We start from the raw sequence: 27,003 nt of genomic DNA, 5'->3' as shown, positions 1-27,003 counted from the left end.
GGAGCAGCGGGCACACACAGCAGTGGGAAGGGAGGCCCAACTCCCTCACCTCCAGCTCCCTTTTCAGCACTCCCCCCTCCAGAAATGACAGCAGTGCCAGCGGGCAGGGAGTCTCACCTCCTCCTGGCTCCAGGCAATGGCGCTCTGCATGACGCCGGTCTTCTATGTCTCCAATGCTGCTGACTCTACTTCCGCTAATCAGGAAGTAGAGTCAGAGGCGTTGGAGACAGAGAATATAGGAAGACATCTTCTATGATAGATAGATAGATAGATAGATAGATAGATAGATAGATAGATAGATAGATAGATAGATAGATAGATAGATAGATCTTATACTTGTTAACACCACAGGGACTGTAAAAACTCCTTCTGGAAGTGTCTTTAAACAATTGTTAAGTGTTCTTAAAAAGTTAATAATACATGAGTACAAAATGGTATTCAACAATGAATAGCAATAACTCGGATGGACATTTATTTGTTGCATTTTATTCTTTTTTGATAGAATCCTGAATGGTGGTGACTATAATATAACACCCACCCCAGTCATATCTCCATCACCGCTGATTATCCCGTGGCAGGCACCCCAAACACCTGAACTTCACACAGCTGGAGGTATTCCGTCTTCCCTTTAATGACGATGTTCACATATTGGCCAATCATATCGTTACACAGGAAGGTCAGAGCGTCACGGTTCTGTATGAAGGAGATCACTGCGCAGCTATGGAGAAGAAATAAAAAAATGAAGTAATCAGACTTAAAGAGAATCTGTATTGTTAAAATCGCACAAAAGTAAACATACCAGTGTGTTAGGGGACATCTCCTATTACCCTCTGTCACAATTTCGCCGCTCCTCGCCGCATTAAAAGTGGTTAAAAACAGTTTTAAAAAGTTTGTTTATAAACAAACAAAATGGCCACCAAAACAGGAAGTAGGTTGATGTACAGTATGTCCACACATAGAAAATACATCCATACACAAGCAGGCTGTATACAGCCTTCCTTTTGAATCTCAAGAGATCATTTGTGTGTTTCTTTCCCCCTGCAGCTATCTTCCACTGAAGTGTCAGGCTGTTTCTTCCTGCAGAGTGCAGACAGCTCTCCCCATATGTAATTCCTCAGTATGTGAAAGCCCAGCCAGCTCAGAGGAGGATTTATCCAGCTTGTAAAAGATAAGAGAGAAGCTGCCCTTATCTAAATAATACACAGGCAGTGTGCAGAGATGGGCCTGGAGGGGGGAGATGCATCACAGAACCACAACACTGAAGAACTTGGCACGCTTCCAGACACAGGCTGACAAGTCTGACAAGAGAGAGATAAGTTGATTTATTACAGAGATGGTTATAGTAGAACGTGCTACAGTAAGCCAGAACACATTAGAATAGCTTTTGGAACTTGTAGGATAATAAGAAACAGGATGCAATTTTTGTTACGGAGTCTCTTTAAAGTAAACCTGAGATGGTGTGAAAGGAAGAATAATACATACATGGGGCTTCCTCCAGCCCCCTGCAGGCTGATCCCTCCCTCGCCATCCTTCTACGCTGCCTTGATCATCCACAATTTGCGCGGCTGGACTGTGTATGCTGTACCTGGCTGGAATATTGTTTGGGGCCTGTTGTGGAGGATCCGGGTAGTGCAGGAACCTGGAGGGGGTTGGAGGTTTGTAAAATTTCTTCCTTTTACACCATCTCAGATTTATAGCACAGCTATTCAGATGCATTACTGCAAGCATCAGCATGCATCTCGTAAAATGCACACTGGCACAGTGGAAATGGGCCCCATTACTCGGAGGACTGGGCAGGATGGACTGGATGTGATAGGCAGGAAAGGACAGGCCAGATGGAGCAGGCGGAATGACGACTAGCTTTATAAGTACCAAAATACTGGACAGGGGATGCTGGGTAAGTACTGAAGTCCTGGAGTGTGCAGCCTGGGTTTAGACAGCCCAGTAGGAAAAGAATGGGCTGTACTGAGAGGGCCACATAGACAGGGCTGTACTGACAGGGGCAGTGACTGACAGGGCTGTATTCACAGGCTACACTGATGGGGCTGCACTGACAGGCATCAGACTAGTGGACAGGGAAGACGGGTAGTGACAGGTCACACTGGAGAAAAAAGGTGAAAGGTAATGACAGACAGGCAAGTGACTAGGCTAGCAGAGTAGAATAGGCATGACAGGACTGGCAGGAATCAGACTGTAGTGACAGGACTGGCGGGGATCAGACTGTAGTGACAGGACTGGCAGGAATCCGACTGGAGTGACAGGACTGGCAGGGATCAGACTGGAGTGACAGGACTTGCAGAGATGAGACTGGAGTGACAGGACTGACAGGAATCAGACTGGAAGGACAGGACTGGCAGGGATCAGATTGGAGTGACAGGAATGGCAGGTATCAGACTGCAGAGATTGGACTGGCAGGGATCAGACTGGAGTGACAGGACTGGCAGGGAGCAGGCTGGAGTGACAGGACTCGCAGGAATCAGACGGGAGTGACAGGACCAGCAGGGATCAGACTGGAGTGACAGGACTGGCAGGAATCAGACTGGAGTGACAGGACTGGCAGGAATCAGACTGGAATGACAGGACTGGCAGCAATCTGACTGGACTGACAGGACTGGCAGGGATCATACTGTAGTGACAGAACTGGCAGGAATCAGACTGGAGTGACAGGACTGGCAGGAATCCGACTGGAGTGACAGGAATGGCAGGGATCAGACTGTAGTGACAGGACTGGCAGGGATGAGACTAGAGTGACAGGACTGGCAGGGATCTGACTGGAAGGACAGGACTGGCAGGGATCAGACTGGAGTGATTGGACTGGCAGGGATCAGACTGGAGAGACAGAACTGTCAGGGATCAGACTGGAGTGACAGTACTAGCAGGGATCAGACTGGAGTGACAGGACTGGCAGGAATCAGACTGGAGTGACAGGACTGGCAGGGATCAGACTGGAGTGACAGGACTGGCAGGGATCAGACTGGAGTGAAAGGACCGGCGGAGATCAGACTGGAGTGACAGGACCGGCAGAGATCAGGCTGAAGTGACAGGACCGGCAGGGATCATACTGGAGTGACAGGACTGGCAGGGATCAGACTGGAGTGACAGGACTGGCAGGAATCAGACTGGAGTGACAGGAATGGCATGGATCAGACTGTAGTGACAGGACTGGCAGGGATGAGACTGGAGTGACAGGACTGGCAGGGATCTGACTGGAAGGACAGGACTGGCAGGGATCAGACTGCAGTGATTGGACTGGCAGGGATCAGACTGGAGTGACAGGACTTGCAGGGATCAGACTGGAGATACAGGAATGGCAGGGATCAGACTGTAGTGACAGGACTGACAGGGATGAGACTGGAGTGACAGGACTGGCAGGGATCTGACTGGAAGGACAGGACTGGCAGGGATCAGACTGGAGTGATTGGACTGGCAGGGATCAGACTGGAGTGACAGGACTGGCAGGGATAAGACTGGAGAGACAGGATTGGCAGGGATCAGACTGGAGTGACAGTACTGGCAGGAATCAGACTGGAGTGATTGAACTGGCAGGGATCAGACAGGAGTGACAGGACTGGCAGGGATCAGAATGAAGTGACAGGACTGGCGGAGATCAGACTGGAGTGACAGGACCGGCAGGGATCAGGCTGGAGTGACAGGACTGGCAGGGATCAGGCTGGAGTGACAGGACTGGCAGGGATCAGACTGGAGTGAAAGGACTGGCAGGGATCAGGCTGAAGTGACAGGACCGGCAGGGATCAGACAGGAGTGACAGGACCAGCAGGGATCAGACTGGAAAGAGAGGACTGGCAGGGATCAGTTTTAAGTGATTGGACCGGCAGGGATCAGACTGGAGTGACAGGACCAGCGCGGGATCAGACTGGAGTGACAGGACTGGCAGGGATCAGACTGGAGTGACAGTACTGGCAGGGATCAGACTGGAGTGACAGGACTGGCAGTGATCAGACTGGAGTGACAGGACCGGCAGGGATCAGACTGGAGTGACAGGACTGGCGGGGATCAGTCTGAAGTGACAGGACTGGCGGGGATCAGACTGGAAGGACAGGACTGGCGGGGATCAGACTGTAAGGACAGAAATGGTGGGGATCAGACTGGAGTGACAGGACTGGCGGGGATCAGACTGGGGTAACGGGAGGACTGGCAGGGATCAGACTGGAAGGACAGGACTGGCAGGGATCAGATTGGAAGGACAGGACTGGCAGGGATCAGACTGGAGTGACAGGACTGGCAGGGATCAGGCTGGAGTGACAGGACTGGCGGGGATATGACTGGAAGGACAGGACTGGCAGGGATCAGACTGGGGTGATTGGACTGGCAGGGATCAGACTGGAGTGAGAGGACTGGCAGGGATCAGACTGGAGTGAAAGGAGTGGCAGGGATCAGACTGGAATGACATTACCGGCAGGGATCAGGCTGGAGTGACAGGACTGGCAGGGATCAGACTGGAATGACAGGACCGGCAGGGATCAGACTGGAGCGACAGGACTGGCAGCGATCAGACTGGGGTAACAGGACCGGCAGGGATCAGACTGGAACGACAGGACTGGCAGGGATCGGACTGGAGTGAAAGGACCGGCAGGGATCAGACTGGAGTGACAGGACTGGCAGGGATCAGACTGGAGTGACAGGACTGACAGGGTTCAGACTGGCTGAGACATGAGTAGCAGGGATCAGACTGGCAGGGACAGGACTAGCAGGCATCAGACTGGCTGAGACATGAGTGGCAGGGATCAGACTGGAGTGACAGGACTGGCAGGGATCAGACTGGAGTGACAGGACTGACAGGGTTCAGACTGGCTGAGACATGAGTAGCAGGGATCAGACTGGCAGGGACAGGACTAGCAGGCATCAGACTGGCTGAGACAGAGCAGGGACAAGGTCCTCCAGCACCCAAGGCTGAGACGCCAAAGTGCGCCCTTCCATTCCTCCCACCCCAGCCGTCACACACTGATTGCTATTAGACTAAGAGGGCCACATGGCCCACAACCTCCCCAACACCTTAATATCTAGTTATCTGGCTTGCAGTCACTGCTATGTATCCCCTTTTCTTATTTCTTTCTGCTTCATACACAATTAGGAATGACAGCTGAATGAATTGTGTTCCCCCTCCTACACTGTGCCCTGAGGCTGGAGCCTCTCCAGCTTATGCCTCGGCCCGGCCCTGGGCTGAGACATGAGTGGCAGGGATCAGACTGGCAGGGACAGGACTGGCAGGGATCAGACTGGAGTGACAGGACTGGCAGGGATCAGACTGGAGTGACAGGACTGGCAGGGATCAGACTGGAGAGACAGGACTGGCAGGGATCAGACTGGGCTAACAGGACTGGCAGGGATCAGACTGGCAGGGACAGGACTGGCAGGGATCAGACTGGAGTGACAGGACTGGCAGGGATCAGACTGGGCTAACAGGACTAGCAGGGATCAGACTGGGCTAACCGGACTAGCAGGGATCAGACTGGAGTGACAGGACTCGCAGGGATCAGACTGGCAGGGATCAGACTGGCAGGGACAATACAAACTGACAGGCAAGTATGCAGTGTAGACTGCCAGCACAGACTTAGCCAGGCAGGGAGCAGAGACAGCGTGCACAGATGCTGCAGCTGTGTGGGGAGATGCAACAGTACTGGTGGATTGAGAGTTCAGGGTTTAAATACCCCGTCTCTCATGCCAGTGCTGAAGCCACACCCACCTCTGCCAGAACTAGAGGAGATGGTGTGCGCCTAGCAACCAGAGGACACCTAACCCGTAATTCTGCCGGGGTCAGCGTCCAGCCGCTGGACTCTGGAATCTGTGAGCAATGAGCTGCATTACAGATGTGGAGATATTAGAGCTGGTGTACAATAGGGAACACAGGAACCTCCTACCTCTTCAGGGGAGCCAAATCAGTAGCTTATTATACCCACATGTCATTATTGATCAGGGAGAAATCTGAAGGTGATTGATATACTTTATTATACTTGTCCTTTTCTTCTTAATGGTCACACATTCAATACTTTTGACAGTGACCAGTGACAGTGACCAGTGACCAGTGACAGCGACCAGTGAGCTAAATCAATAGAAGCACTAATAACATTGTAAAAGTTACATAAATAGTAATAGTCACCTTGGATTATTATTTCCATTGTTTTCTGTAGAGTTCCCGACAAGGATACTGGCACCGGCCAGCCGCTCCCAGCAGCAGTCACCTCTGTTGGTTATGATGACTTTGGAGATTGTATGCGGCTGCAGTAAGTCCACCCTCCACCAGGGGGAGACATCATCACCGGTGTGGGCACAGGAGCCAGAAAATAAATTATAGTCCAAATTTCCATCAATGGCGTTATTGGCAGCAAAGCCATCGAGGATAGAGGACTGTGTTGCTACACCACGGAGGGCAACATTTCCACCTATGTTAATAAAATACAACCAGATACACATTAAAACATTTTGGGGAACCATTGATTATAATAGTATAATTTGTCACTTTTTCCTGCTTCCTGATGCAGAACACTCCCTGTTGCCATTCACCGCCTCCTGATCATGTGACCCTCATAGGGCTCGATTCACAAATCGGTGATAACCCAGTTAGAGACTTTAGGCATGATAACCATTGCACCACGCTGGTGAAAAGCCAGTTTAGGCGTGATAAGTTTAGGTATGATACGTTTAGGTGTGATAAGTTTAGGCATGCTAAGTTTAGATAAGTGTAGAAGAGCAGGAAAAAGCGGTGATAACTCAGTGGTGAAAAGGTCATCACGCCTAAAGTCTTTTAGGCGTGATAACTGGGTTATCACCGCTTTGTGAATCAAGCCCATCATGTCTAAACTTATCGGGCCTGATTCACAAAGCGGTGCTAACAGTTAGCACCCTGGTGAAAAGCCCTTTATCATGCCTAAACTCAGTTTAGGCATGATAAGTTTAGGTGTGATAAGTTTAGGTGTGATAAGTTTAGGCATGATAAGTTTAGGTGTGATAAGTTTAGGCATGATAAGTTTAAGCACCAACTGCGTTAGCACCGCAGTGCACAGCTGATCAAAAGTTTTACGCTAGCAAAGACTGGTGCACTTCGTATAAAGTTTAATGGCGCTGCTTTGCGTGCGGGACTTTGCAAGCGATCTAAACTTATCTAAACTTAGCATGCCTAAACTTATCACACCTAAACTTATCATGCCTAAACTTATCACACCTAAACTGGCTTTTCACCAGAGTGGTGCAATGGTTATCATGCCTAAAGTCTCTAACTGGGTTAGCACCGCTTTGTGAATCGAGCCCCTCATACCCAAACTTATCATGCCTAAACTGAGTTTAGGCGTGATAAAGGGCTTTTCACCAGGGTGCTAACTGTTAGCACCGCTTTGTGAATCAGGCCCTAGGTGTGATAAGTTTAGGCATGATAAGTTTAGGTGTGATAAGTTTAGGCATGCTAAGTTTAGATAAGTTTAGATCGCATGCAAAGTCCCGCACGCAAAGCAGCGCCATTAAACTTTATACGAAGTGCACCAGACTTTGCTAGCGTAAAACTTTTGATCAGCTGTGCACTGCGGTGCTAACGCAGTTGGCGCTTAAACTTATCATGCCTAAACTTATCACACCTAAACTTATCATGCCTAAACTTATCACACCTTGGGCTCGATTCACAAAGCGGTGCTAACTCAGCTAGAGACTTTAGGCATGATAACCATTGCACCATGCTGGTGAAAAGTCAGTTTAGGCGTGATAAGTTTAGGCGTGATAAGTTTAGGCATGATAAGTTTAGGCATGCTAAGTTTAGATAAGTTTAGATCGCACGCAAAGTCCCGCACGCAAAGCAGCGCCATTAAACTCTATGCGAAGTGCACCAGACTTTGCTAGCGCAAAACTTTTGATCAGCTGTGCACTGCGGTGCTAACCCAGTTGGTGCTTAAACTTATCATGCCTAAACTTATCACACCTAAACTTATCATGCCTAAACTTATCACACCTAAACTTATCACACCTAAACTTATCATGCCTAAACTGAGTTTAGGCATGATAAAGGGCTTTTCCCCAGCGTGCTAACTGTTAGCACCGCTTTGTGAATCAGGCCCCTAAACTGGCTTTTCACCAGAGTGGTGCAATGGTTATCATGCCTAAAGTCTCTAACTGGGTTAGCACCGCTTTGTGAATCGAGCCCCAGGTGTGATAACCATTTTATCATGCCTAAACTCAGTTTAGGCATGATAAGTTTAGGCATGATAAGTTTAGGCATGATAAGTTTAGGCATGATAAGTTTAGGCATGATAAGTTTAGATAAGTTTAGATCACGCACAAAGTCCCGCACGCAAAGCAGCGCCATTAAACTCTATGCAAAGTGCACCAGACTTTGCTAGCGCAAAACTTTTGATCAGCTGTGTACTGCGGTGCTAACCCAGTTGGTGCTTAAAGGGACTCCGAGCAGTGCAGAAACTATGGAAAGATGCATATCATTTTAAAGCTCTCTTTCTCCTCTTTCCAATGATATATAAATCACCGCCCTACGCCTTTTAGTTTTCGCTATTTTCGCGATTGAAATTGCCGCGGCCACGATTTCAATCGCGAAAATAAAGAAAACTAAAAGGCGTAGAGCGACGATTTAGGGGTCGTCAGAAAGAGGAGAAAGAGAGCTTTAAAATGATATCCATCAAGCCATAGTTATATTGTATTACACAGGACGACACTTTCCCCAGTGTCAGCAGCACCATTCAGCAGAAAAAGTCGGCCTGTGTAATACAATGTAACTATGGAAAGATGGATATCATTTTAAAGCTCTCTTTCTCCTCTTTCTGGCGACACCTAAATCGTTGCCGTACGCCTTTTAGTTTTCTTTATTTTCGCGATTGAAATAGTGGCCGCGGCAATTTCAATCGCAAAAATAGCGAAAACTAAAAGGCTTAGGGCGGTGATTTATATATCATTGGAAAGAGGAGAAAGAGAGCTTTAAAATGATATGCGTCTTTCCATAGTTTCTGCACTGCTCGGAGTCCCTTTAAACTTATCACGCCTAAAAACTTATCACACCTAAACTTATCACACCTAAACTTATCACACCTAAACTTATCATGCCTAAACTGAGTTTAGGCGTGATAAAGGGCTTTTCACTAGCGTGCTAACACTTTGGGCTCGATTCACAAAGCGGTGCAAAGTGTTAGCACCATGGTGAAAAGGCCCTTATCACGCCTAAAGTCACTTTAGGCATGATAAGAAGAAACTCGCGCGAAGTTGCCGCGCGTACGCACGTAAGTGCGTGCGCAACACCCGACGCTTCGCGCGAAGCTCCCATTAAGCCCTATGGGACTTTGCGCTTACGCGCGGTAACTTCGCGCGAAGAGCAGGAAAAATCGGTGATAACTCAGTGGTGAAAAGGTCATCACGCTTAAAGTCTTTTAGGCGTGATAACTGGGTTATCACCGCTTTGTGAATCGAGCCCTTAGTGTTCAGTGACCAAGGGGGCCCCATGCTATCATTTTTGCAGGGGGGGGGGGGGGCTATTAAGTCTAGTTACGCCCCTGGCCTTAAGTCTAAAGTCTGTTATATGCAGTATACTACTTGTTGATGATTATCCTCCTTATTTCTGCATTGTTATCTGATTTCTGGTTTCTCTTTATCTCTCTACTGTTATATGTTTTGTCTATGCTATATTTGTAATAAAAAAAGCAGTGTTACAAAAAAAGGGACAACTATCAATCAACATCTATATATATAATAGAGTAAGTGCCTCAACCTTCAAGCAAGAAGAAGAAGTAGTGCCCTGCCCCCAGGGCCGGTCCAAGCAAGAAGAAGAAGTAGCGCCCTGCCCCCTGGGCCGGTCCAAGCAAGAAGAAGAAGTAGCGCCCTGCCCCCTGGACCGGTCCAAGCAAGAAGAAGAAGTAGCGCCCTGCCCCCTGGGCCGGTCCAAGCAAGTAAAAAGTAGCAGTGGCTGAATGGAGTACTGGTTAAGTGCACTGCCTTTGACATGGGAGGCCAGGGTTTGAATCCTGGCTAGCGTCAGAACCTATTCAGTAGGGAGTTCAAGGCAAGACTCCCTAACACTGCAGGGTGGCCTCCTGAGCCTGTCCCAGTGGCTGCAGCTCTTGAGCGCTTTAAGTCCGACAGGAGAAAAGCGCTATATAAATGTTTATATTATTATTAAGTAGCACCCTGCCCCCAGGGGGTTGTCCCAGACTTGCCGCCGAGCTGAAGGGGGTATTGGGCACAGCGGCTGGGAGGGGGGTTGGACCCCCCTTCCTCACCTGGGTCACCCATCAGTGCTCCCCCTCTATCTTAAGTTCAGCAGCAGCAGCCGCCGCTATTAGAGGCAGCGGGTGGGGATGACTCACCTCTTCCGCGTTTCAGCATGCTTTTCACTGTCGTCACTTCCTGTAATGCCGTCCACTTACAATACAGTGAGCGGCATTGCAGGAAGTGACAACAGTGGAACGCACGATGGAACGCGAAAGAGGTGAGTCATCCCCGCCCACTGCCTCTTACTAATAGCAGCTGCTGCTGAGCTTAAGCTGGAGGGGGGGCGGGGGGGCGCACATGGTGGACCCAGGTGAGAGAGGGGGGGTTCTGCTGAGCTTAAGCTGGAGGGGAAGCGCACATGGGGGACCCAGGTGAGGGAGGGGGGTTCTGCTGAGCTTAAGCTGGAGGGGGAGCGCACATGGGGACCCAGGTGTGGGAGTGGGGGCCTGACCCCCCTCCCGCCGCTGTGCCCAATACCCCCTTCCTGCCCACGGCCCCCTTATGCGGCGTATGCTACGCCGCGGGTCGGCTAGTTTTTTTTTTAACAGGAATGGGAATAGCTTGTCTAGGTGTTCCTAAGTACTGCTGTATATCTCCTCCTGCTTAATATCCAATCCTTTAATGTTTTAAAAGTGTCTCACTGATGAATGTTGGGATTGGTGTCAAACCAGTAAATCCTGAGGGGATGGGGGAATCCTCTCCCTACATCTGTGAACCCTGTGTGTACTCTAGCTCAGGGGCGCCTCTAGCCATTTTGTCACTCCAGGCGGGAAAACCTTTCGTCCCCCCCCCCGAATTTAATCATAAAGCGGCAGCGTTTCACCAGAAAATAATTGTAATGCTAAAGCATTTCACCAGAAAATAATCGTAATGCTAAAGCATTTCACCAAGAAAATAATCGTAATGCTAAAGCATTTCACCAGAAAATAATCGTAACACTAAAGCATTTCAACAGAAAATAATCGTTGTCTGGTCGATCAGGTGACCCTGGGCGGAGGAAATAGGTAGAGAGAGGAATGAGAGGAGGTAGAGATACTGGAAAGTGGGAGTCACAGGAGGGAGAATGAATAGGAGAAATATGTCTCACCATGAGGGTCCTGTTTGGCAGGGCACACAGTGAAAGGAAAAAGCAGGAAGGGAGGGGGATGGAGCACATGGGAAGTAGATGCTGAAACACAGCACTCAGGAGGGCAGCCAGAGACACAGAACTTTCTGCAGCAATTCAGCTTATGTAAATAGTGCTGTACAGTGCTTTCCAGCCTCTGCTCCTGTTACAGCATGTCCCATCATTATCCTATCCTGGACAGTATGACAACTGGCTGTTCTACTGAAAAAAAATCAGCATATACTGTAAGTGACAGTAAAATACAGTATATGCTGATAATGAGAATGATTAATCAAGAATGCTGGGCAGCCAGGGTTTGTACTGTCCAGGATGCAGATAATGATGATTGTAGTAACAGGAGCAGAGGTCCCACTATCCAGATCCACTCAAAGTCTCCCTGGTAATAGCAGCAGACTGGTCACGGGTCATCTCCTCTCCCCCTCCTCCTGGCACAGGCAGCTGTATCACACTCTCTACCTCATGGCTGCTGTGCGTGTGTGTGTGTGTGAAGGATTCCTTCTGCCTCACACACACACAGGTCCGGACCGTCCCTCCATTCACTGCAGTGCAGTGTGACTAGCAGCTGGAGTCTCTGGGGGACGCAGGGGACATGAGAAAGTTCAGCCATTGCAAGTGAGCAGCATGTCGTCCTAACTCTGTTAGCAAGGGGGCGGAATTAGAGGCGGGGACGGAGTTCACTGAATACTGTGGCCACTGATGTGAAGAGGGGGTGGCCTTAGAAGTGAAGGCGTGCAGCAGAGCTGTTTCTTCCTCTATTGGCCGGGGGAGGAGGGGGGAGTGTATGGAGGTGGGACGGTGATCTCCCTCACCGCTCGAGTCTCTGACATTCTGTCCTCTTCTCTGCTAACAACATAACAATATATCACGCAAGGAAATGCGCCTGGTGACAAGCACAGCGCCCCAAGTGGACGCCTGTAGTGCCTGCTGGTTCAGGCGCCCCTGCTCTAGCTTTTGCATGTGACAGGTTTTGCTAGCTGCCTTTCTCTCACTGAAGGAGCTTTCCAGATAACATGTGGGGCTTTCAGTGATAGCTGTAGTGTCTGAAGAGAGAACTGATGTTCAGCCTAAGTAGAAAGAAATGTCTATTTGCTACATGGAGTAAAATATGCATTCTGTACCATTGTATGTGAAACCTGACACCAAGGCGGGACTTTCATTTAAGTTTTTTTTTTTTTCTGTCAAACAAAATTAGTCTGAAGTCTTCTGAGAAATACAGAGACCAACAATGGCTGTAATGTTACATTTCAAATAAAAAATAATCAAATCTGCTAATGGATGCAGGTAAAATCTACAGAAACCAAAGTAAAATTGTTGGCTCCAAAATCAACATGAAAAGTAGGGACATGCTTACACAGCTATTAAATAATTCTTAGACATAATTTGTTCATTGTGGTTTTACAACACATGCTTATTGATAGTTGTCCTTTAACCTCCCTGGCGGTAAGCCCGAGCTGAGCTCGGGCTATGCCGCCGGGAGGCACCGCTCAGGCCCCGCTGGGCCGATTTGCATAATTTTTTTTTGTTACACGCAGCTAGCACTTTGCTAGCTGCGTGTAACCTCTGATCGCCGCCGCTACCCGACGATCCGCCGCTATACCCGTTGCCGCAGCAGCCCCCCCCCCACAGACCCCGTGCGCTGCCTGGCCAATCAGTGCCAGGCAGCGCTGTGGGGTGGATCGGATTCCCCTTTGACGTCACGACGTTGATGACGTCAGTGACGTCATCCCGCCCCGTCGCCATGGCGACGGGGGAAGCCCTCCAAGAGATCCCGTTCTTTGAACGGGATCTCTTGATCTCCGTTTGCCGGCGGTGATCGGAGGGGCTGGGGGGATGCCGCTCAGCAGCGGCTATCATGTAGCGAGACATACATGAAAAATTTTTTTTTAAAAAAAAGGTATTTGCTGCCCCCTGGCGGATTTCAACAAACCACCAGGGAGGTTAATAACAAGGCTCTCAGCAGTTATCGAGTAGTGTTGTTGCTGCACTTCAGTATTAGTGATGGCCTGAACTGTTTGCCTGGTGAATAGTTCAATGGAGTAGAACGGGTGCTCGAGCCCGCCCCCTCATGTAAACCCATGGTGTGTTCGACCCGTCTCCTATACATCATCATGGAGCCAAACTTTGACCTCTTACTCCAGAGTCAGCAGGCACATGGCAGCCTATCAGTTAGCACCCCCTCCCAGACCATATCCACCCCTATAAAAATTCCATCACGGCAGCCATTTTACAGTCTGCCTGTAGCTGTGCTGTGTGTGAGAGCAGGGAGAGAGCTCTCTGCAGATAGGGAAAGCATTAGTTAGGCCACTGTTCTGTGCCCCCACTGACTTTCTAGCTGTTTGTACAGCATCCTGAGCACCCAACGAGCCCTTCTAAGGGCTGGTAAGAGGTTTTCTTGCTAATGTGATATAGCAGTTCTGTGTGTTTGACTGTCCACAGTGCACTGTCTGATACAGGTGTGCACTATGTACACTGCTGCTACTGCAGTACCTTGCACAATACTCCCCTAAGTGCTATTTTTGTTCTCTTTTGATATTGTTATATTGCATTTCTCTGCGTCCAGTGACTGTCCAGTGACTTTAGCTGCAAGACACAGGTGTGCACACAGTGGGTGCCTCCATCCTACTCATTACCAGTCAGACCTCCAGGGGCATAGCAATAGGGGTTACAGAGGTAGCCACTGCATCGGGGCCCTTGGGCCAGAAGGGCCCCAAAGGGCTCTCTCTCAACTAGAGTATTAGCTCTCTATTGGTCCTGTGTTCATAATAATCACTTCTATAGATACTTTGAATAGTAGTAATCATTAACAAGCTGTTCCCCATTCCCTTCTTACACCTCTGACACTGTGGTTGTCATTGGCAGGTTTTGGTGCGCCATATCAATTGCTATGTATAGAATGCTTGGGGAGCCCCCTTGTAAAACTTGCATCGGGGCCCACAACTCCTTAGCTACGCCACTGCAGACCTCCTTTGGAGGTAATAGCTTGGCATTTTTGCTGGAAAGTCTATCAAGCTGCTGTACAGGAGAGAGACCCTCCAGTATCCAGCAGGACCTGGATTACCAAGCAGGGCAACAGGAGAGTGACCGCCCAGTATCCAGCAGGACCTGGAGCACAGAGCAGGAGTACAGGAGAACGACCATCCAGTATCCAGCAGGACCTGGATTACCAAGCAGGGCTACAGGAGAACAGCTGTCTAGTATCCAGCAGGAGCTGGAGTACCGAGCAGGACTACAGGAGAGCGACCCTCCAGTATCCAACAGGACTTGGAGTACTTAGCAGGGCTACAGGAGAGCGACACTCCAGTATCCAGAAGGAGCTGGAATACCGAGCTGGGCAACGAGAGAGTGACCCTCCAGTATCCAGAAGGAGCTGGAATACCGAGCAGGGATGATTAATTCCCTGCAGACCTATATGGTGGTTGCAGGAACTGCCACCCCTCTTTGTGAGTATATATCTATATAATTGTATCCTCCCTGTACCTGACAAATTCAATACTGCACCATTGGGCTCCCGGTCTCTCCCTACTTCTCACCTAGGTATTCTTGGCCCTCACAAGAATCACTAAAGAAAAAACCCTCCAGCCAACATGAGACTCCCATACTGATCACTTGATTAAATCAGTCTCATGCTTCTCTGTGAATTTCCTGTAGGATAAATTAATCATCTCCTCTTTATGCAAAAAGATTAAACTAGTTTTTATCTGTCATTTCAATATGATGGACGATGGTATATTATTGTGTATAAGGCATCCAATGAGTTTCATTATGTATTTTATATATTGTGTGTTTTTATGTAGTGACGTCCAGCAACCATGGCTCCATCATTTCTTATAGAAGTACTCCACTTACCATACGGTACCCCAAACACCTGCACTTCACACAGGGTGAGGTATTGCTGCTTCTCTTTAATGATGATGTTCACATATTGGCCAACCATATCGTTACACGGGAGGATCAGAGCACCATTATTTTGTATGGTGGAGATCTCTGCACAGCTGTGGAAAAATAATAAAGGCAAGTCAATAACCCCGTGTGTAGTAAGTGTAGATAGCGTGGCCCAAGTGGCCTCTTTAGGAGCGGTCATACTGACTTTTAGATCGTAGTAGTTTGGTGTAGTGATGCTCGGATAGTACTTTTTAAAATCCGAATTGACCCCAATCCGGATACCTAGATATCCGGATCCGGCTCGGATATCCGAATCCGGCCTTTATCCGCGGATATCTGGCCTATTCGGATATCTGGATAGAAAAACCGGAAGTGCCCTTTAAATGGCTTTAAAAGGGGTTTTGAGGGTAAATGAGGCATGTATCGTCATTATTTTGCAAAGGGAAACACTAATTGATGATGTGGGGACTTTGAATCCCACCCACCCCAAAAAAATGACTGTCAATTAACATTAGGCCTAGATTCCAGACAGCGGTCGTGCAGCCCACATTGTGTCCAAAGTCCAACCGCACAACTGGGACATGACAGTTTTCAGTCAAGACACCTCCAAAAATGGATGCTGCAATTTTGTTTTGGGTTAAATATAGGTGGTATCAGTGGCCTGTGGCACCCTGTCCTGGCGGTGGGAGCTGTACAGGAAGCAGGAGCAGAGCAATGCAGCAGCAGCAGGTGTAACGTGTGCCAGCCAGGAGCATGACGGACGTGGTACGTGGCACTTGCCAAGTGTCACGTGACAAGTGCAGAGTGACAGACAGCAGAGGAGAAGAGAAGACACTAACTGGTGCACACTAACACATTAATGAATTAACAATAGTGGAGTGATAGTGAAGGGGTTAATCACTGAGCTTATCACTGTGTACAGACCTTGGCCCAGCAGCAGCACTGCAGCTGTACAGCACACACTCTAACTGTCAAACTATGAGACATCAGTCAAGCTAATTAACGATTACTATAGAGTAGTGAAGGGGTTAATCAATGAACAGCTTTAGGTTTATAACTGTGTACAGGCAGCCCTCGCTAGGCCACCAGCACTGCAGCATGTCTCTCAGGAAGCATTCAGCAAGCCAGAACGATCTGTCTCATCATGGCAGCCCCTTCTTATTATACAAGGGGGGCTGGCCAATGTTCCTTTCTGTGATTGGGTGCCAGGGCTTAGGCTAGGAGGCCTCTGATTGGCTCAATGAGGTCAAGTGGGGCTGGCCAGGGTTCCCCTCTGTGATTGGTTGCTAGGGCGTCTGCTGGGAGCCCTCTGATTGGCTCCAGGACGTCATCACCTTAGTTACAGTATTTCGGATCCGGACATCCGCGGATATCCGCAGATATCTGGGTCATGCGTCAAACTATCCGCAGATAGCTATCCGGATATCTATAGCTATCCGGGATCTGGAGTCTGACCCGGATAGCGTAAAAAATGCTCGGATATCCGGGTTACTCGGATATCCGGGATCTAGATGAGCATCACTAGTTTGGTGTCACACAGCTGCCACCAGCACGCAGCCAGTGGAGTTGGCGACTGAATTACTAAAGTCTATCCCAATGTTTAGGGACAGTTTCCCAGATGTTTCTATCTCTATTTCCCTCCACCAGTGTATAATTATTTAGTTAGGCTGAATAAGAAGTACTGATGGGGAGCAAGTGGTCTTCTTACCACTGCAACAGCGGAGCAGGAAACAATGGCGCACAGCTCCACCAGAACATTCTAGTGCCGCCGCTCAATTTAATGTAAAACGCTGATTAGTATTTTGTGGTTGTATCATTCTTATAGCGCTGTGGGAAAGTACTGTACTTTGGTAATATTTCGCGCAGGTTCAGATCTAGTCTATGCTCTTTTTTAATTATTCTCATTTATTGATACATGCGCTGCTATCTGAGAATTATTAAAAGATTTGTTTTAAAAAATACTTTTTACGAAGTCAAAGTTTTGTGTTTTTAATATACCAGCTGCATAATATATTTTAACCTTGCATACGTTATTCAGCTGGGATATTAAACACACAAAACGTTTACTTCATAAAAAAGTATATTTAAACTAATCTTTTATCAATGCACAAATAGCAGCGGTATCTCTATCAATGAAAAAAAAAATAACGTTTACAGATTCAAACCTGCAAAATTTCTTCTAAGACCTGTGCTTTACCACTGGGCTATAGCTCCTTCTTTCAGACATGTCTTAACAATACTTACACATCCTTTTACAACACTATGTTGAACAGCACCATCTACTGGTTTGAAATTTGACTGCAAATACCACAGGGCATCCTGAGTCTTATTAAAACGGAAAATTATGTTTTAAAGTAAAAAATGCTAAAACGCTAAATAGCGTGTTAAGCACATTCTCAACCATGCACAATTTTTTCCAGGTGCCGTTTTTGACTGTATGCTAAAACAGCATCAGGGAGCCAGGCCAACATACTATCACTGACTGACCATAAAAGTAAAAGCGACATGAATAGTAATAGTTACCTTGGATTATTTTTTCCATTGTTTTCCAAAGAATTCCCAATAAGGATACTGGCGCCAGTCAGCCGATCCCAGCAGCAGTCGCCTCTATTGGTTATGATGACTTTGGAGATTTTATGGGGCTGCTGTAAGTTCACCCTCCACCAGGGAGGAGCATCTTCTTTGGTGTGGGCACAGGAGCCAGAAAGGAAATTAGGGTCCAAGTTTCCATCAATGGCATTTTTGGCAGAGCTCTGGCCATCGAGGGTAGAGGACTGTGATGCTACACCATTGAGGGCAACATTTCCATCTGTGTTCATAAAATACAACCAGATAAACATGAATACATTTTGGGGAACCATTGATGTTAACTTTTTATATGGTAAATGGCTACAACACCTTAACCCATTCGCGTTCCGTCGTTTTCACGTGAGAAATGTTCACCTGCCATTCATTAGCCTATAACTTTATCACTACTTATCACAATGAGCTGATCTATATCTTGTTTTTTCCGCCACCAATTAGGCTTTCTTTGGGGGGTACATTTTGCTAAGAGCCACTTTACTGTAAATGCATTTTAACAGGAAGAATAAGAAAAAAATGGAAAAATTCATTATTTCTCAGTTTTCAGCCATTATAGTTTTAAAATAATACATGCCTCCATAATTAAAACTCACGTATTGTATTTGCCCATATGTCCCGGTTATTACACCTTTAAAATTATGTCCCTATCACAATGTATGGCGACAATATTTTATTTGGAAATAAAGGTGCATTTTTTCCATTTTGCATCTATCACTATTTACAAGTTTAAAATAAAAAAATATAGAAATATTTCATCTTTACATTGATATTTAAAAAGTTTAGACCCTTAGGTAAATATTTACATGTTTTTTTTTTATTGTAATTTTTTTTTTTATAGTAAACATTTTATTTGGGTAGTTTTGGGAGGGTGGGAGGTAAACAATAGATTTATAATGTAAATGTGTGTTCATTTTTTTTTTTACTTTCAGTTGTAGTATTACTTTTTGGCCACAAGATGGCGGCCATGAGTTTGTTTACATGACGTCACTCTAAGCGTAACACATGCTTAGAGCGACGCACGGGGGAGGTGACAGCCAGAAAAAGCACAGCTTCCGAGAGAAGCTGTCGCTTTTTCAGCGGGGGAGAGGAATCAGTGATCGGGCACCATAGCCCGATACATTGATTCCGTGGCTACCGAATCCGTGGCCGGGAGTGCGCATGCACGCGCGCGATCGGCCGCGGGAGCGCGCAATAGCGCGCATGGTTCCTAGACGTAGATTCTACGTCCAGGAACCAAAATAGGTTAAAGGACAACTAGTATCAATAAACATGTTTTTTAACCTCCCTGGCAGTGCATTTCTGTCTGGAATTCTGAGTCTAAAAGTGGTACATTTTTTTCAAGAATTTTAGGCCTCCAATTCTTAAGTCTTAACTCACCAAAATAAAGGCCTGGTAGACATTCTGCATATAAATAAAAGACTGGAACTCAAAATTGTTGAAATAATTAAATGTATCAACAAAGTGAACAAATATTGACACTGTACAAATAAGGCAGCGGAATATTATACAGTATGTACATATATACATAATACACCTCTCATGTGTGTTATATTTTGAAACAGGAAATTGCACAGAGGGCGACATCACAATCGGGGCAGTAGAAGTATGAATCCTCTGCGGCAGGCAGAGAGTAGTCAAAATATAGGCTGAGGTCGGTGAAAGTGGCCGGCATAGAGTAGTCAAAATTCAGGCAGAGATTGGTGCAGGCAGCAGGCAGGGGAGTAGTCAAAACCCAGGCAAAGGCCGGTGCAGGTGGCCGACAGAGAACAGTTTGCTAATGAAGATGCTGGCTGCCTGTTTGAATATATCTTGGATATGAGGTAATTTTTGACCACTGGTCAGTTTTGAGCAGGGTTGCTCATCACAACCTCGTGATCACGGCATAGACGTGATTCACAAGCATTTTTTCACTATCGGACATTGCGATCCGAATTTGTGATTGCCTCTCAATCACTAATTCAGTTCCAAATGCATTCGTGATTGTGGTCCAAATCCCGGTTGTGATCACGGATTTAGGTGATTAAGTTGCCAAAACCCGCCGACTTAACGGTTAATAGCAAAGCCCCTTTACATGCTATAAACACCAAATTTGCAGGTTATATTACGAAGAAAAGTGGGAGCAAGGGGAAACATTTTTTTCAAAAAGAACTTTTGGAGATTTTAAAATTTCAAAGGAAAAAAGTATACTTGTAAATGCGGTAAATGACAGTTTGTTAATGAAACAGAACCCGCTGACTCTAGAGGTTAATAGCAAAGCCCCTTTACATCGCAGAAATACCAAATTTGCAGGATATGTTAAAAAATAGTGGTAAAAAAGTCTTTTCCTATTTTTAGGAGCAGAGTGTGGGAAATAAAAAAAATGATGTGGGGTCCCCCCTACCCCGCATATTTAAGCCCTTGTCACAAATTAGAGATGGCCCGAATGGTTTGCCGCCGGAGAACTTTTTCGTGCGAACAACGAAGGTTCGCGTTCGCGGTGAACCGCAAACCTATAGCGAGTTCAACCCGCCCCCTATACCACATTATTGGGCTAAACTTTGACCCTGTACATCACAGTCAGCTAGGCTGGCTTCAGCATGTAGTGTTGGTGGTGGTATAGTGGTGTGAGAGCTGCCTACCAAGCACTAGATCTGGGTTCAATTCCCAGCCAAGGTATGTAAGCTGGCTTTTGAAATCCTACAATTCCCTGGAAGGCAAGACCCTCCTCCCTCCGGGAAAAGGAAGTGAGGGAGGAAGGAGAAAAAGGACTAAGGGAACAGTCAATAGGGTCTATGGGCTACCATTTAGCATAAATAAGGTTCCATTTGCGATTACTTTAATTTTTCCGCCGGAATCTGGAATTCCACGGAATTTCGCAAATATCCAGCAGAATTTTCATAGCGACGGAATTCAGCGCTGGCGGAACCTGCACATTCCGGCGGAATGGAATTTGCTCTTTCCGATCACCCCTATGGGCCACAAAAAAAAAAACACATCACAAGAACATTAGCTCTCAAAAGAGCTGTTTTGGTGTGCTTTTTAGCAACAAATATCAGCTGGGAGCAAGCTAACTGACATACTAACTATCTCTTTCCCTATCTTTCCAATGTCTCCCCCTTCTCTCACTAATACTGCAGCACACAGAGTGAGAACATGGCCGACGCTGCTGCCTTATATAAGGGGTGGGGGGTTCCAGGAGGGAGTGCAGCCTGATTGGCTGTTATGTGTCTGCTTGTCAGAATTTTAGCGGTTTTATTTATGCAGGAAAAGCTGTCATATGTGTATGTATTAAGTTTTAATGTTCTATGCAAAATTTCATTGTAAACTGTAAAGTTAGAGTATTTTTTTAAAATATTGCTCTGTGACATCTCAGCATATTCCAGGTGGTGAAATTCATAATTATTATATTATTTTCTTAATCTAAATATTAATAATCAATACCGTCCTTCCAAAGAAAGAAATGATTATTGTTAAAACCTATAATATAATTTAATACTTTGAAATACATTTAAAAGCTGGATTCTACCAGTGATAGATGAGACAGTAAAACATTCTCGTGAGATTGTTATGATTCTGGAGGATTTTTGACGTGTTCTAGTCTCAGCTAGCTGATAACACATGATGTTTTGGGAACAGGCCTTATCAAAAATATAAAACAAATGGGTTTTCCCAATCAGTTAAAGATGAGGAAATGCTGACATCTGCCGGTTGAAGTTATTATATTTATTCATAAGAAAGGCAAATATATGGAACATGATTTTATATTATTAAATTTTAATGTGCAGGTATCTTATATGATTAATTGTTTTAAGAAGAATTATGTAATAAGCTTTATATTTAAATAAGTATATTAGAAGCCCTGTGTACTTCAATAGCATTACATTACTATATCTGTAATTCACAGATTGTTTGGGTCAACATGCCCTATTTCTTGTTTGGGAAAGAACACACATTCCAAAATAATTAGCAGAAGGGGACATTATCAGAAATGTGTCATGAATGACATTGTTTAGTCTCAATGTCTAAGGCAAAAAAAGTCAACCAGCAGACAAGATGGCTGGTGACGTCCATTTTTAATCAACTGCGTCAGAAATGACCTAACCAGAATGTGTAAACATTGCAAACCTACGTTAATTCCCACAAGATAAGGTAATTAAGGAATTTATAAACAATAATATTAGGACTTAGGTATTCAAAACATGATAAAGCATTGACGCACGGAAGCTTTAGCCAATCAGAACCTGGGATTCAGGGAAATTCCAGATTAGGCAGCCATATTGCATCCAATCACTATAAAAGTAGGAGCTAAAAGCTCATAGTTGGCAGAAGCCCAACAATCTCCTGAGAAGACACATGAGGCAGCAGCTACCTTCCCACAAGTGGTTCTAGATGCTGAAGAGATGACAGAGAAGGGGTAATATGCTTAATATTCTGGTGATTTACTTTATTAATTTTTCAGCATTAAGTTTTGTTAAGATGTTAGCAAGAAGTTTTTTAGAAGCTATTTTTTATGCTATTTCTTTAAGAAGATTACTACAAGTTTTACACAGCTACTAGATACAAAGCTATTGATACAGATGAGACTACTTTTGATCTTAGTCTACATAACACAACTGTTATATTCCTTTTTGAATGTACTTAGAAGATTGATGATTGCTTGGCTCTAAAGCCTTGATGAGATGGAATACTGTTAGAAGGAAACACTACTTGGAACTGTTCATATTTTGTATATATGCTGTATGATAAGCAAATACAATTTTTATATAAAATCCTATACTGAGTGCTCTGATTCATTTCAAGGTACACCGTCAATCTATAATTACTGTTATAGAGGGTTCAGATCCCACTATGCCGGATTTATATGATAGCAACGCTTTAAGGGCTGGTCCTTTACTGAGTTAGCAATCATGAAAAAGGCAAGAACCGCTCAGGTTTTTGACATGCTGACTGTGATGTAAAGGGTCCAAGTTTAGCCCAATGATGTAGTATAGGGGGCGGGTCAAACTCGCATAAAGTTCATGTTCGATCGCGAATGCGAACCACCGATGTCCGTGTAGATAAGTTTGCATGCGAACCATTCGGGCCATCACTAATGACAACATAATTCTGGCCTCAGCAGATCTTCATACACGGCCCTGGTGCTCCTTGCAGAGATTCAGCAGAGAAACAACATGCCAGTGAGGCACTTAATTTGCTTCTGCCTGACTCTCTGGAATTCCATGCTCATGATCTTTGAACAAGAACGAGCCATCAATGAGTATCTGTATGACCTGGGTGCTAAGACAGTCTCTGCGGAGCTGGGGATTTTTTTGCCATGTTACTGGATGCACTTCAGTTGATCTGTCAGTGTGAAGCAGGTCTAATTCTTACACTACCTGATAGACGTGTACACACATTGGATATTTTAAAACACTTTATTCCACAAATTTAGGAGTGCAATGTGATTGCTGCACTTAAGAGATTAAAGCATGGCTCTGCATCAACTATGTAATTTTTTGGGGGACTTTTGCCATGGACCCCCTCTGGCATGCCACGGTCCATGTGTTAGACCCCTTAAAACAACTTTTCCATCACTTTTGTGACCAGAAACAGTGCCTGTAGGCTGTGGCGTTCTGCTAACAGGGCGCCAGGGGGCGTAGCGCACCGGGTGACGGCCTAGAATGGGGTGTCATAAAGGCCAGCCCAGAGACCAGTACATAGCAGAGTTGCCAACCATCCAAATGACACTAAATTGTGTCACACCGCGCACTGCGGTACAGGTAGCCTGATCCCCGAGAGGCTGAGCGAGAAGAAGTTCCTGAAATACTCCTCTGTCTGTTCCTCCCTTTTTCTCTCCCGCCCTCCTATCAGAAACAAAGACTCTTATGCACACGCACTTCTCCTGCCAATGGGAGGAAAGAGTCAACAGTGGAGTGAGCCCACCCACTCATCACCAGCGGCTGCAGCCTGCAAGAGAGTGTGAGAGAAGTCCATGGGGGACCAGTATAGTGCTGTGGCCTCACTATAGCCTCTCGATGTCCTCACTAGATCTCCGGAGCAGGTATCCACCAACATTAGTAGAAGGATAAGAGCAGCCTGACACATACAACTGGGGGAGGAACGGACAGAGCAGGTGGCTGCAGAGCAGAGTACTGCACTTTCTCAGCAGTGCAGGCTGTCAGCGTGCTGTGCAGTGTGCACTTCTTGTCCCCCCTGCTCTGGAACAAAAAGAAAGTGCAGAGTTTAGTTATAAAGTTGCAACAATTGTCACCACAGTCTCCGGCACCTCTTTGCCCTGTACAAGTGACAGAATTGCCTGAGCCGACAGCCTGTGTGTGTGGGAGGGAGGTGGCTGATGCTCAGTCATGTCATTCTCTCTGCTGTCTCTGTCTATGCAGGGCAGACTGGCTGCAGGACAGGCTCAGCTTACACATGAGACATTCAAAGCCGTGTCCTGTGAATGTCTCTGCTTCAGAAGACTTCCCTTCGGGGGTCTCCTAGTTAAAAGTTTGTTGCTGTGAGGATCAGACACGTTCTTATGTGTCTGATTACAGCAGCATAGAGCTGTCCTGCCAGTGCTCAACACTGTAGTGAGCCATGTCCCCTCTATATGGGCAGCTTGTCACACATCCTAGCTGCTGCGAGATTTGTGCTCTGCAGGAGGGCTGCTATCAGACACTAAAGTGATCACCCGGGCTGGCCATGTAAACAAGGAATGAATGGCTGTAAAGGTAACCTGACTTGTGGGGGATGGAGGCTGCTGAGTGTTCTGGGTCAGCCTGCCTGCTAGATAGCCTATAAAGTCTCCCCACTCTTCCATCTATTCCTCACTCCCTTATCCCGCCTTACCTTTCTTCTCTTTTTTTTCCTGCCCCCTCTAAAAGTAATATGTGCAAATAATCTTAATTGTTATCGCGCTAACATTTACGTGAACCTTTAGTTCCCATTCCCACTTACGCCGCTGCTTCGTGTTAAAAAGAATTGCTGCAACCCATCGAAAAAGCAGTGATAGTCATTGATTGTGGTGTAGCGTGCTGCGGCGAGTCTTACTGCGGTGACACACTAGCTGCAGTGGTAGTGAGTAGAGGTGGGCCAAACGATTCGCCGGCAAATGGTTCCAGACGAACTTCCGGTGGTTTGCCTTCGCCTGCGAAGTATTTGTATAGCACTGACATCTTCTGCAGCACATTAAAGAGTACATAGTCATGTCACTGACTGTCCTCAGAGGAGCTCACAATCTAATACTACCCCAGTCAATGTCTAATGCCCTACCATATTATGCATTTATATAGCACTGACTTCTGCAGCACTTTACAGAGCACATAGTCATGTCACTGACTGTCCTCAGTGGATCTCACAAGCTTATCCTACCACTGTCTAGTTGTCACGCTCACTACTACTTTTTCTTTTTTTATTGGGGGGGGGGGTGTCTGTGGATATTCAGCACTGGGTGTCAAATACCCTAGGTACGCCACTGCCTGTAGGTTTTAGAATTCAATCACCTGCCCATTGAAGTCTATGGCGGTTCAATTTGGGTAAAGAGGCACCCCAGGGGGAATAAAATTGGAGTAAAAACAAGATAAAATCGAAAAAAATGAGGTGGCTTACCTCAATGATGAGATCTTTGTATAAACAAAGATTTAACAGTGGCAATTGCAAATTGACGATCAGCAAAGGGAGCCTGTAAGCTGATCGGCTAGTTGCAATTGGCACGGTTATTGGCCTGAGGAAACGGGCTTAGACCTGGGAAAAGTGTTACCTCTGCTAAATAAATATTTCTTTATTTATACAAAGATTTTGTCATTGAGGTAAGCCACCTCATTTTTTTCGATTTTATCTTGTTTTCACACTGGAGTGCCTCTTTACCGAACTTGTGCTTTACCAACACACGCTATTGGGCTCCTGTTTTTTTGTCTCCTGTATCTTTTTTTTTTTCTAGGGTGCTGAGACACCCCTACTACTCTATAACGGTTTGCCCAGTTTACCGTTTCATGAACGTTTGCAGCAAGTTCGAGTTTGCAAACCAAAAAATTTTATGTTGGCAATATCACCAGAAACCAATGGCAACAGAGCAGAGTCAAAGCACCTGATTTTCATGCTTGCCCTTCTGGGTTCATTTAGGGCAGACTTTTTTTTGCCATAGCTGGATACTCTATTGTATCATGAGTTTATCACTAGAACTGTATCAAATCATGTGAGCATAAGGTGAGGTTGGGGGAGGGGGAGTTGAAGAGTGGACAAAAATTGATTAGCAGGCTACAACTGATCCTAATTTAGCTATACATGAGAAATTGACAATTAGTTACCTTGTATGAATATAATGTACTAGCGGAATGACCCGGCATTGCCCGGGTATGTATTTGGCTGGTGTTGGCTCTGCCCACTTTTTCTAACCCTAACACACAAACACTCAATGACCAAGTTTGCGAGCTTTGGGGTCTTTGGCATCAATAATTTGTATATTTTTCATAGAAATTAAACAAATCAGATTGGCTGTTTGTGGCTCCGCCCCCTTTCCAGCATTTTAACCCCAGTCACCCAATGACCAACTGTAGCAGGAAATATTCCCCTTGAAATTCAACAGGTGAATTTTGATTGGCTATTCTAGGCTCCACCCACTTCCCTGAATATTAATCAAAGTCCCCCAGTGACCTTCTGGGCAAAGTTTGGGAACTCTGCCATTAACAGTGTAAGAAGGCCTGCAGTTTATATTTTCCCAGTAAATTTTGTTTTTTGGCTCTGCCCACTTGTTGTAACCTTGACATAAAGTCACTCAATTACCAAGTTGATGAGCTTCCGGGTCCTTGGTATCAATAATTTGTATATTCCCATTGAAATTAAACAAATATAATTGGCTGTTTGTGGCTTCACCCCCTTTCTGAATTTGAACTCCAGTTACCCAGTGACTAACTGTACCAGGTTTGAGGCATCTGCTATTAACAATGTAAGAATGGCAGCAATTTTAATATTCCTCTTGAAAATGAACAGGGGAATTTTGATTGGCTTTTTAGGCTCCACCCACTTCCCTGAATATTAATCCCAGTCACCCAGTAACCAGCTGTTTAAAGTTTTAGAACCCTGCCATTGACAGTGAAGAATGGCTGCAGTTTACATTTTCCCAGGGAAATCTGTTTTTGACTCCACCCAGGTTTTGGGACCTTGACACACAGTCACTCAATGACCAAGTTTGTGAGCTGTCAGTTTCCTGGCATCAAAATTGTGTGAATGGAAGCAGTTTATCC

General features: G+C 46.1%; 1 protein-coding gene across 2 annotated transcripts in view; it reads right to left on the bottom strand.

Moving 5' to 3' along the window:
- Positions 1-466: 466 nt before the first annotated feature.
- The window catches only part of LOC137571169 (uncharacterized), a 112,752-nt gene continuing 86,215 nt past the window's right edge, over positions 467-27,003 (bottom strand). For both annotated transcript variants that reach the window (XM_068279968.1, XM_068279969.1), the window contains 4 exons: positions 17,744-18,029; positions 15,185-15,330; positions 6,119-6,401; positions 467-718 (listed from right to left, as the gene is read on the bottom strand). In XM_068279968.1, the coding sequence (XP_068136069.1) occupies positions 565-718; positions 6,119-6,401; positions 15,185-15,330; positions 17,744-18,029 (869 nt within the window). In that variant the 3' untranslated portion in view covers positions 467-564. The remainder of the gene's footprint in view (positions 719-6,118; positions 6,402-15,184; positions 15,331-17,743; positions 18,030-27,003) is intronic.

The sequence above is a fragment of the Hyperolius riggenbachi genome, chromosome 4, assembly GCF_040937935.1.
Source record: "Hyperolius riggenbachi isolate aHypRig1 chromosome 4, aHypRig1.pri, whole genome shotgun sequence".
NCBI classification, from domain to species: Eukaryota; Metazoa; Chordata; class Amphibia; order Anura; family Hyperoliidae; genus Hyperolius; species Hyperolius riggenbachi.
Note: the sequence above shows the minus strand (reverse complement) of the source record. Positions and strands in the feature narration are given on the sequence as shown.